This window comes from Paramormyrops kingsleyae, chromosome 4, assembly GCF_048594095.1.
Source record: "Paramormyrops kingsleyae isolate MSU_618 chromosome 4, PKINGS_0.4, whole genome shotgun sequence".
Taxonomy (NCBI): domain Eukaryota; kingdom Metazoa; phylum Chordata; class Actinopteri; order Osteoglossiformes; family Mormyridae; genus Paramormyrops; species Paramormyrops kingsleyae.
In genome coordinates this window covers 11,832,114-11,844,084 of record NC_132800.1, presented here as the reverse complement: position 1 = coordinate 11,844,084, position 11,971 = coordinate 11,832,114, and the positions used below count along the sequence as shown (strand labels likewise).

Below are 11,971 nucleotides of genomic sequence, written 5' to 3'. Positions count from 1 at the left end.
TGTCAGGAGAGGTGGGAAACATTCGGGTTGGCTACCAGCCAGAATCTGTGACTACAGGAGACTCAGAACCAGACGTGATGTGGCCCCAAAGGTCTGCTTACCACTGTGTATATCCAACAAGTATGTCCTTTGATGTCAGTTCTACCAGCACCTGCCAGTGGAACAAGGTGTGGGTTATAACTTTTTAGCTGAGGTCTTAGTCTAAGGTGGGGGAGGGGGAGGTGGAGTTTATGATCATTGGATGAACCAGGACAAACCTTCCCCAGAAGACCTTTATGTTTGGGCAGGATGCCCCCCCCGTTCTTCACAGTCACATCCAGGATCCTCCTGTGCAGCTCCGTCTGGGGAACGTTAAACTCGAACCTGCTGGCACAAGGCACAGCCTTGAGTACTGGATGGCACAGTGTCCCTACTCCCGTCCCAGCACAGAGAGAGTACTCTACGGACTCCACCCCCACGGTCCGAGGCACCTAATGTCGTGCAACACTGAAACGGAGCCGGGCTGGTGTGACTCACGTTTGGTCGTACACGGGGTTCTGGGTCTTCTTCATGGTCCTGGTCTTCCTTCTCCCGGACCTGCTTTTGTTTGGCAGCAGGTAGAGCCGTATGTAAGGGTCTGACCCATCTTTGTTGAATGGGATGAGGTTCCTGTCATCGGGAACGCAGGAAGTCAGAGACCTGAGCAAGACCCACGATCTCAAGAACAGTGTTAACAAATAAAATACGGATCGATGTAGGGAATTAGTCTGTGTAGTTTGACAGCTCAACTCCAGTTGAGGGAGTATGAATCTTCAGGGATGTTTTTGAGATTACAGTTCCAGTAGTCTGTGTTTGTATGTGTGTGTGTGTGTGTGTGTAAGCGCCTAGCACTCAACTTGACTTTGGATAGGTGCTAAAATACTGATTAATACAGAAGTGCTGGAATTTCCACGCCTGCTCATAACCTGAGCTAAAGTGAATTCAGAGGTGGATACTGATTGGTTGAAATGGATCACATGGTGGATGATGTGACTGACCGGCAGCAGTGCAGCACCACTATGAGCTGGTTTCTTTGCGAGCTGTGCCTGAGCGTCAGCTGAACCTGGCCCAGCGGGGTGTCACCAAGGTCAACACCGCCACTGTGGGGACAACGAAGAGTCAGCAGACCGGGCTCGAAAAGGAACTAAACCCAATCTCATGACTGAGCTTCTGAAAATCATTCAGCTTTATAACTGTTAAACTGATAAAATATCACAAAGGAACTAAAAAATGTCACTGAAAATTATTACTATATACAGCATCAGTCAAAAATCTAGACACACCAACTGAAAATCATTTGTTTTTCAGCAAGATAGAATCCCTACGCACATCTCAAGGTTATGAAAGGACCCAGATGGAGTGATGTGACAGACCACCTGCCCCCCACAATCCCTCGACCTAAACCCTATAGAGCTCTTTGGGATGAGCTGGATTGACAAGTAAGAGCAAGGTGGCCAACTGGTGCCCAGAACTTGTGGAAACTCCTTCAGGACTGTTGGAGAAGCATTCCTGGTGGCTACATCTGGAAGCTGGTTGGAAGAATGGTAAGAGTTTGCAATGCTGTCATTGAAGCAAAAGGGGGCTGTTTTGAAGAGTCAAAAATCTGAGAAAATTTTGAGATGTTTAACGTTCCTCTCAGTCATTTCATTATGTGATGCGTATTATTTTATTACCTCGAGGCCTTTTACTATGAGGTGAATAAAGTAAATAAAGACAAATGCATTAAAACAGGTGTGTCCAGACTATTGACAGGTACTGTATATGAGTTGGGGGGTAACAGCGCCTCCTGGTGGTGCACTCACTTCTGCAGTTGGTACAGCCGTCGCTTGAGCTCCTGTGCGGCGACGGGCAGGGAGACATCGGACGCGATGCTGGCTGAGGAGCCCTTGTAGTGTCTTGAGAGGGTCAGGTTTGAGGTGCTTAGGCCCCCACGGCTGAGTTGGGAAAAGCTCCCGTGGCTGGGGGGCTCCATGTGGGGGGCTGGCGCCAGCACTGGCAATGGCACTGGCAGCTCGGGGGTCGACATGGGGGCAGGGCCTGGAGGTGCAGCACTGGGCATGCTCTTGGGGGCGGGGCCTAGGGATGCGGCACTGGGCACGCTCTCAGGGGCGGGGCCTGGGGATACGGTATTGGGTATGCCCTTGGGGGCGGGGCCTTGGGCGGCGGCATTGGAGACACCCTTAGGGGCGGGGCCTGGGGTTGTGGCATTGGGCACGCCCTTGTGGGTGGGGCTGGCAGGTCCCCCGGCACTGGTCTTCTTCACCTGCACGGAGGAAGGATGGTCTGGGAGACTGTCCTTCTCCAGGGCCAGGACCTGTCAGGCACAGATATATGAGACATACAGACACTCACAGTCAGAAGATACCGTCTGCAGGAGCCCAGGGAGCCTGGAGCACTGATGATCTGACTCCAGCAGACCTTGCACCTGGAGGTTGTGGTTTCACATCCCGAGATGCAGCCTGAAGCCCTTCAAACCCCATGTACCACCTCCCCGCTTCCTGTAGTCCTAATTTAATCTCAGGACCAATAACCCTTCTGACCATCATCAGGTTTCTACCGAGATACTTAATAGTAAAAATCTATTGACTAGTTGGTAATACAGTAATTATTGGTTTCTATGTCATGCCTTCCTAGGTGCAGGCCTGCCTTGCACCCCCAGGACCCTGTACTGGATGGGTGTTATGGTCATCTCTGGTATTAGCAGGGCTATGGTGCTACAGCAGGCCTCACCTTCAGCGCTATCTTCAGCTTGAGGGTGCTGTTGGGCCCGGAGTTCTTCAGTGGGAAGGACTGATCCAACAGCATGTCCTCAGCCTGCAGCAGCTCGGTCAGGGGCATCGTCATTGTACCCAGGGAGGATTTGTGCTTGTCATCTCTTACCTGGGGAAGGGGCCGGAGAGGTCACAGTGACTCTGCATTCACGTGGAGGGTAAGGGCATTGAGGGTAATGGAGATGCTCTGAGCTAGTGTGCGTGTCAGTGCGGCTCAGTGGAGGAGAATGGTGACTAATAAAGGACACTGTGGGTCATAGCAGAGGACAATGGCAGAGCGCATGTCGATATGGCACAGAGTCGGTCAGCATGTTTCACTAGGGGTCGCCGTGGGCCTGTCAATGTAGGGCATGGTTCCCCAGTTCTGATCCTAGAGGGCCAGAATCCAACACAGTTTGCCGATTCTCCTATTCAAACACATCTTAATCAGCTAATTACGTTTAGTAGGTGCCTATGAACAGAAAAATCTGCAAACTGTGTTGAATTCTGGCCCTCCAGGACTGGATTTGGGGAACCCAGGACTGGAAGTTGGTGTGGTGCAGTGCATGCCACCTCAGGCTTGTGGTGGCGATCGTGCGACAGGAACCTACCTCGACCTTGAGCTCCTGAATGTGAGGGTTGTGGACGAGGAAGGAAAAGGACTCCTCCCAGACCGGTTCGCTGGTCTTGTAGCGGATCTGTGGAGGCAGACATAAGCGCTTCAGAGGCACACCCGAGCGGCAGCTGAACACGAGCGCTTCAGAGGCACACCCGAGCGGCAGCTGAACACGAGCTCTTCAGAGGCACACCCGAGCAGCAGCTAAACAAGAGCGCTTCAGAGGCACACCCGAGCGGCAGCTGAACACGAGCTCTTCAGAGGCACACCCGAGCGGCAGCTAAACACGAGCGCTTCAGAGGCACACCCGAGCGGCAGGTAAACACGAGCGCTTCAGAGGCACACCCGCGCGGCAGGTAAACACGAGCGCTTCAGAGGCACACCCGAGCGGCAGGTAAACACGAGCGCTTCAGAGGCACACCCGCGCGGCAGGTAAACACGAGCGCTTCAGAGGCACACCCGAGCGGCAGCTAAACAAGAGCGCTTCAGAGGCACACCCGAGCGGCAGCTGAACACGAGCTCTTCAGAGGCACACCCGAGCGGCAGGTAAACACGAGCGCTTCAGAGGCACACCCGCGCGGCAGGTAAACACGAGCGCTTCAGAGGCACACCCGAGCGGCAGCTAAACACGAGCTCTTCATTATCCATTAGCGCAGTGCTGGCCACAATTACATGGCGGTGTAATGGCCTCCTTCTCCTACAAATATCCTCATCCATCGACTACAGGTCTAACATATAAAGGGAGGCCTAGGAGCTGCTTCCATCTTCCCTGCACACAGATCTGTGGGACAATCAGTGACAGTACGATCGACGGACATGAAACCCCACTAAGTCTAAAAAACTTGATTCACACAAATTATCTTGCACTTATTATAATTCTGATTCAGACACTTTATTTCTTTAAGGGTGAGTATGGTGCTGAGTCCAACAGAGGCCCAGAAGGGGCTCCAGAACCAGAGCTGACCCAGAGGCTCGTGTATGACCAGGCCGGCCTGCTCACCTTGCTCTCATACTTCTTCTTGCCAACGGAGAACTGCACATAGGGGCTCGGCTCGCTGTGCGCCTTCTTGCCCAGCTGAGGGGATCGAACAGAAAGATGGGGGGGAGAGGTGAGTGAGGCCTGGTGGGGGATGGGGGGGGGGAGGCGGAGGCTTGCGTGCAGCGAGTGGCCCGTGCGAGTGAGTGCATGGATGTGCTTGGCCAGTTGGAGCGGTGGAGTACCCAAATAGGCGCTCTAGGCCACACCTAGAACCGCAGCAGGGGTGATGCTGGGGGCCGCTGTTCTGTTCCAGTCGCACTGCATGCATGCTGACGTGACTCAGGAAAGTTAATCAGGTTATGTACTCCTTACCTGCCTGACGTTTAAAAGAATCCTGTCTAGTATTTCGAAGCAGAAATCTGACGTTTTAGTGCATGGCATGCTGGGTATGTTGTCAACGTGACAGAAAATGGGCGTAAAGTGGGGCTCATGTCACTCCACACAGCAGGCCAATGAGAAAGCGAGGAGAGCATGCAGCACGCCAATCAGACGGGAGTCGGGGCATGCAGTGGGCGGGCTCTCTGAGGACGCGGGCCGGACACGTGGCGAGCGCGTTACCTTTAGGGCCTTGTGCACGACAACCGGCTGCAGCCCATCGGGGTTAAACTCTAGCGGGTTCCGCTTGTTGGACAGGAGAGAACGGACATGGCGGGTTACTCGAGACAGAAGTGTGCACAGGAACGTGGCCTCGCTGCTTCCCACAGTTGCTGGAACACTCTTACTCTTGGCCTCCTCTCCTGGAAATTGGGAGCCAACGTCGGCTCTCCACTGTCCCAGGAGCTGAGCTCCCATGAACTTCACTGATGGACAGCTGACTGCCTGCTAATGACCTCATCGCCACAGTGAAGGGCTCTGGAGATGTGGCTGGCAAGACCTTCCAATTTTGACAATGGTTTTTAAACGGGACAGAGTCTGAGGCTGCGCGTTGTAGAGGGGGGGGGGGCATGTTTTTTCCCTGGTTGTTACAAAAATTCAAAAAATAGCTTTGTTACCACCATTTTTGATATTGATGAAATTTGACGTGTGGATTACACAACCCTTCCAGAGCTCAGAAGTCTTTCATGCTCATTTGAAATAAACTCGCCTTAAGATATAATGCATTTTCTGTACTCCGAGTTAGCAAAAGAAGATAATTCAGAATGTTTTCTTATGAGCTTTAATGTTCTTTTTTTTAACTATTACAGGTACAGGCTCAGCCAAGGCACGTTGGACAGCACTTTCTCATGGTAAAATTCCAGTTCAAAGTGGCCTTCCTTGCAAGACAAAGGAGAAATTCTCTGCCAGACTTATAATGACCCAGCAGCATTTTATGATGTAGGTAGGGCCCCAACAATGACCCCACCACCCCCCTACATCCAGCCCCGGACACGACGACCGCATGCATGCAATGAAGTCAGGATTGAGAGCAAATATCAGCAGGAAGGAGATGCGTGGCTCCTCTGCACTTGCGTTAGATTTCATTCATAGTGAAGTGGTAGGAGGAGCTAATGAAAATGACTAACATTTGTCGTATGTTCGCTTCCTGTTTTGGGATGAGACATTGGGGAGGGGGGGGGGCGTATTTTGAAAGGGGAAACACTGTGATGATGATGAAGGGTGGGCATTTATTCCCAGGGCCTGCTGTGCCTGAAAGGTTCATGTTTTAGCAGAAGTGGGACAGCAATGGGGAAGGATGACGGCAGAGGAGCAGGAGGGGCCTCACCGCTCAAATCCCACCCTGGGCACTGCTGTTGAGCCCTTAGGCTAACGCTGCTGCTCTAGCATAATTTCACTATTGTTTCCTATGAGCTCTCCCAGCCTGCGTGAGCTTTTTGTCCTTCACACTTTGTTTCACAGCAAAAACACCTCTATTATGTGACCTGAGCAGTGATCGTGCAGTGAAACTCCCTCTGGTTTAACATAAATAATGCCTTCTTTGACAGACGTGCTTTGCAGTCATCATTAATATTATTATCGTTGGGAGGCGAGACTCGGCGGGCAGAACATACCGGAAGCTTCCTGGCCGAGTCCAGGTATGTCACCAGCAGACAAGACGAGAGGCCCTCGGTGGACTGGGTCCGATCCGCTTTCACACTGGTCAGGACCTTTGGAGATACAGATACAGGCAACATGGCTGGTTAGGCTTAATTACAGCACTAGTACTTGAATGCGATTAGCTGAACTACTGAAACTTAGTAGGGGGGTACAGTATTTTAAGAAATGAAGAATACGAAACAAGCATGAGAACAAACAGAGGAAGAGCTCCTCTATCTCCCACCTGATCCAGCTTCTCAGGGGAGGACAGCAGGGACAGCCACTCCAGTTTCAGGTGCAGCTTCCCAGTGATGACCTCTTCCAGCGCGAACCACTAGGGGGCGACATCACAGAGCCGAATCAGAATCGGGCGCCCAGGCTGTTTTTCAGCAACTGATCAGACTTTCCTATCCCTGTCCTAAAGTTTCCAATGCCAGGAAGGCGTGTCCTTATATATAAACGTTTCCGTACCTACGCAGGTTAATCCCTAGGGAACAGTTTCAGTAAGAAAGTAAAGAATGAAGAAGATTGTAGGGGTAAATGCTGGGCTCGTAGCCTCGAGGCTGCTGGGCCCTGAATTGACTCTGGATGGATAATGTCAGCTGAGCCGGATAGCCACGTCCACAATCAGCGGGCCCTACCTCGTCCACTTTTCCTTCCTTCTGCACCTCGTCTATGTCAATCATCAGGCTGTAATAACAGACACAAAGAGCAAGCAGGCTGGATATGGTCCACACGTCCTTCAGAGGGTCTGAAACAATTACCACTCCCCCATATTTACGACAGCTTATGTCACATCCTGTGTGAACTTCAAAAAAAGGGGAACCTAGGGCCCCCACGTAGCTCTAGACGATCCGCATGGGGGGGCTCAAACCCAGTCTTGGACCCAAGCTGAGGACACGCACCTCCCCAGGAAGTCATCCTTGTCCGGGTCTTCGTCATACAGCTCGATGTCTATGTTCTGACCCGACTGGTCGTACACCAAGACCTGAAGGTAACCGTACACACAACAAACCATGATAAAATCTGCCTCCCCCCCCAGGGTCCCAAACATCAGGTCCTAACTGCTCAGCCAAGCTTAACTGACCATGTCGGAGTAACTTCCTACCTCATAGATCTCGTTCCACTTGGGGTTGAGGTTCTCCTTGATGGTCTTGCTCTGGAAGAGCTGGTTTCCGATCCGGATGACCCCGTAGGGGTCTGACTTCCCCTTGATGAGCCCCCCCAGGTACGTGTCCTTCCCCTCCAGGTCCTGGGCCTCCACAAAATGGATTCTCAGGACACCCTGAGCAGACATCCAAGGGATCAATCATTTTGAGCTTAACGAATATCAATATAATGTTTTACACATAGATGATTACAGTAGGGCCACAGATTCATCATGTACCATTCAGTTACACCATTTCCAGTTCAATATGTACAATGAAACAAATGAATACATTGTTTCACATTGGAGGAACCTAAATTCACAAGTAGAAGTTCAATGCAGAAACTATTATGTTAATTGTGACTGTGAGATGGTTACAATGAACACTAGTTACATTATTCCCTTGTATAATTACCATTATACCCCTAATGAACAGTAATGTTTTTCCCCTTAAAATAAACAAATAAAAGATCTTCATCAAAGACAAATTCTTATCACAGTTCTTGAAACATTGACATATTAAATTTTACAGTAATTTTCATTTGTAGCAGTAAATCGTTTTTGTTGAATTTCCCGCTGAGATCAATATCCGTCTGTCAACTGGTCTGTATCTATCTCTTTCTATAAAAATGCCACACCACTACGCCTCTGCATATTTCCACGTATATCACAGAGTCTATCTGTGAGTGATTTTCAGTTACAGAGCACCTGCATTGAGGGAACACACACCACCTCCCACCCACCTTAGGCATGGGGAAGCGCAGCTGGTTCAGCTCGTCTTTGCCCACCAGGGGGACGGTGATGCGGTTGGGCAGCACCAGGTTGCTGTAGATGATGTCCTGGATCACGCCGTCACACAGGCCACTGGAGGGGATTACAGAACAAGGATTAGCATCCCATCTAGGGGGACACGTCCGCTGAGGGAAACAGCTGTGCACGGGGTGGAAGGGCTACTGAACTGACAGACGGGAGAGGAATTTGCAGAAAACACACATCACACACACACAGGCCACAGTAAACAGCCTGGACAGCATTAACTTTCGGACCTGAGCCGACAGCCTTGAGGGGACCAGAGCCCCCAAGGCCCCAGTACAAACCAGTACAGCGTCTGTTGGAATAACTGGGACCAGTGTGGCACCTTACATCCGGGTATTTAACACATTTCAGCAAATCTCCCAAGCAGTGTGTTGCATAACTGAGAGCGGGTAATCCATCTAAGGCATTTCTTGCTTTCTTTCTATTACAAGTCATGCCAAAAAATCTCCCCCCCCCAGTTAAATAATGAGTAATACTGTGTCAGCAGCATGTGGCGGGACAGGCTGAGAGTGTGGGGGGGAGGGGCGGAGGTGAGGTCATCCTTCCAAATTGTCCATCTGTCTCCTAGCACCTTAGCCGCATCTCTGGCAGCAATGGTGCGCCGCCATTGGCCGGAGCCAGAGTCATCTTTAGGCCGGTGCAACTAGTGTGGCCGCAATGGGCCCCGCCCACTACGGGGCCCCGCCCACTACGGGCCCCCGCTAAAAATAGAAACTTCCCATGATAATGATAGGATAAATACATTTTTTTTTTCCATTTATTGTACACAATATGCAGCCACATTTCATCTGAATGTGTCATTTTGTTAAACGTTAGGGCTGTAACGAAACATGCAGGGAGCCTTAAAAGGGGAAAAGCTAGGATGGTTTTGAGGAACATAACTGTATTGGTCTCAGTTGGGGGGGGGGGGGGGGCAATGTGATAGGCTTTCATGGGGTCCAAAATCTCTAGCAGTACCCCTGGATATACGTATTCATTGTGAACCGTTTCGTAAATAATTTTCTGTTTGGTACGCATAATGAAACAAATTACTGCATTTTTTTACATGGGTGGGACCTAAATTCACAGTTGGATGATCAACACAGAAATGTTATACTAATCGTGGCTGTGAGTTGGTTATGGATGCTGGTTACAGTCAGTCATAATCGGCGGTTTGGGAACAATTCTACGTTAGGGTTGTTATTCAGGCGTGTTGACAAACATACTGCCGTTGGATTGCAACTGTACCTAATTGTTTGTGTGCAGTTTCAATAATAAATAATTCCCAAATTCTATTCTATGCTGTACCGAAATTTCACCGAACCGTGAATCCAAAACCGAGGTTCGTACTGTACTGAATTTTATGCACCACTACACCCCTACTAAATATACACTGGAAATGCACTTAGTGTAAATCCTGTCTTGGACATGTGATCACATAGCCTAGGCTAACGTGACCACACCACTATTTGGCGCTAGCTAATCAGAAAGGTCACGCTATAGACTGACAGTGATTGGTTAGTTATTTTCCTTCATCACAGTTATAATCTATATCATATTGACCAAGCTGTAGCAGCCACAATGATTTCCATCACTTGGTTTATTTTGCTCTCAGCTGGGGCCCCAAATAAGCCAACCTGCCTGTGCGAATTTCAATAACATAAAAGTACTCCCATTGGCCATTAGGGGGAAGCAGAATGTATAGACATAGTACCCTCCACACAGCACTTTACTACAGCAGGTCGGATCGTGGGCCAAAGGACTGAGATCCACAGCAAGTGCAGAAAGCGGTCTGGCATGAATCACAAGGTCAAACACGCTGCTGAGAGACGATCTGCTCTAGTAAATCATTTCATGAAAAGAGTAGATGCTACATAAAAGTAGCTTTGTGTACAAGCATCTGCAAAGCAAATGGAATGTAAATCACTCCTTGTTTCCTTTTTCATGCGGGTCTGCGCTATTTTCCCTTGACTCACCTCTCGTGAACGTTTTCACTACAAGCCGGAATGAAGGGGCTATTGAGCTGCGAGAAAGGGAAGAGCGCCTTTCCAAAGTGGACTGAGCCAAGCTGAACAGGGTACAGTCCTGCGTGAACCAGGGCACAGAGCTCCCTCCCAAGCATGAAACACAGAAGGCTGAGCAGTGGGTGGGGCCGACAGGTTTGTGGACTGCCCCCCCTCCCCCCTCGCCCCCACGCATGAAGCCGAAACTTGGCTTTTCTGCAGATGCAGTCACTCACGGCCACGGGGCAAGATTAGCAGGCCAAAGGTCCGTGTCACTGCACAGCAAAACAAAGGTTTGCAAAAAGAACTGGGTAAAGAATTCTTTTTGGTAAAATCTAGGAAACATGAAATGTATTTAGAGTCCTTCAGATGGAAAAAAAAGTGCAAGAAGGACCTCAGTCAGTACGGAAGTCTGACCAATCAGGCATAGGCAGCATCTCAGTTACTCCGATGGCAACTTGACCAATTACATGCAGACAGGAGCTCAGTCTCCTCATCTGCACCCTTTGACCAATCAAGTGTGAACAGGTGTTTGGTCATCTGACAGCAGCCCCTGACCAATAGGGTGCAGGCGGGAGCTCGGTCATCCCAACGGCAGCCTCTGACAAATCAGGCCCAGGCGGGCACTCGGTCACTCCGATAGCAGCCTGACAAATCAGATGCAGGCAGAAGCTTGATCACTCTTATAGTCGCCCTTGACCAATCAGGCTCAGGCAGGTTTATGGTCAACCCAATGGCAGCCCCTGATGTGACTGACACTATGGCAGATATACACCTGAAGCTAAGTGCAAACACTAACCTTTAAGCATCATGACTGCTTTAATGAGCCTAGCAGTTCTGTGAGGGTCATTGACATTTACACTGTGTTTGAGGCATGTCTACATAGGTAAATTAACAGGAAAACAGGTAAAAATGAAACTAACTTACTTTATCCCAGGAATATCCAGCATGTTTGTAAGGCCTGTCCAGTTGATGTCTAGTAACTGAATGAAAGGGAGAGAGAAAACACACTTTAGTCCTTCCCATGGGATCTTTTAGCCCAATAATCAATAATGCAGTTTTCCTTAAGACAGACTAATGAGGACGGACAGCAGCATCCCTGTAACTCACGCGCTGGGGTCTATGCCAATATGGAGCACGCCACGCTGTACCGGCGAGCCGAACGGCTTGGTCAAGGGGCACAAAGTGACAGCTAATCAAGGGCAGAGGCTCCATGCTTACAAGTAAACATCAGCCAGAAACAGGGTGACTTTTTTAGTGTCCCTCCCTAGAGCTCCAAATGCTCCACACCTCCTTCCATGATGCAGATGGTCACTTCAGTGACAGCACATTCCATGCTTTGGAAGAAAAAAAATACTTATATATTCAGCAGGGTTTCTGGTTTCAGGAACCACCCAACAGAGCTATGGGCTCCACCTGCACCAGTGGAGGGCAGGGTCGAAAGGGTGTCAGGTGACACTCCTGGGGAATACCTCCCATCCAATCAGACGCCTCGTCCAATCAGAAGTCCCGTTCAGACCACACTGCCGTCTTTCTGTCACAGGTTTCCCCAGTAAGCTAGTAGCTCTAGATGCAGTAAGTGTCCGGTAC

General features: G+C 50.1%; 1 protein-coding gene across 2 annotated transcripts in view; it reads right to left on the bottom strand.

Moving 5' to 3' along the window:
- Positions 1-11,971, bottom strand: part of esyt2b (extended synaptotagmin-like protein 2b) — a 32,752-nt gene that overhangs the window by 1,568 nt on the left and 19,213 nt on the right. Inside the window, exons 7-22 of one of the 2 annotated variants that reach the window (XM_023838710.2) lie at positions 11,309-11,364; positions 8,327-8,447; positions 7,545-7,721; positions 7,342-7,424; positions 7,078-7,126; positions 6,681-6,770; positions 6,412-6,507; positions 4,982-5,044; positions 4,385-4,459; positions 3,380-3,466; positions 2,749-2,898; positions 1,821-2,332; positions 1,017-1,118; positions 517-648; positions 258-363; positions 102-151 (exon numbers count right to left, since the gene is read on the bottom strand). In XM_023838710.2, coding sequence (XP_023694478.1) covers positions 102-151; positions 258-363; positions 517-648; positions 1,017-1,118; positions 1,821-2,332; positions 2,749-2,898; positions 3,380-3,466; positions 4,385-4,459; positions 4,982-5,044; positions 6,412-6,507; positions 6,681-6,770; positions 7,078-7,126; positions 7,342-7,424; positions 7,545-7,721; positions 8,327-8,447; positions 11,309-11,364 — 1,949 coding nt within the window. The remainder of the gene's footprint in view (positions 1-101; positions 152-257; positions 364-516; positions 649-1,016; positions 1,119-1,820; positions 2,333-2,748; positions 2,899-3,379; positions 3,467-4,384; positions 4,460-4,981; positions 5,045-6,411; positions 6,508-6,680; positions 6,771-7,077; positions 7,127-7,341; positions 7,425-7,544; positions 7,722-8,326; positions 8,448-11,308; positions 11,365-11,971) is intronic. The other variant, XM_023838711.2, reaches the window with a different exon arrangement.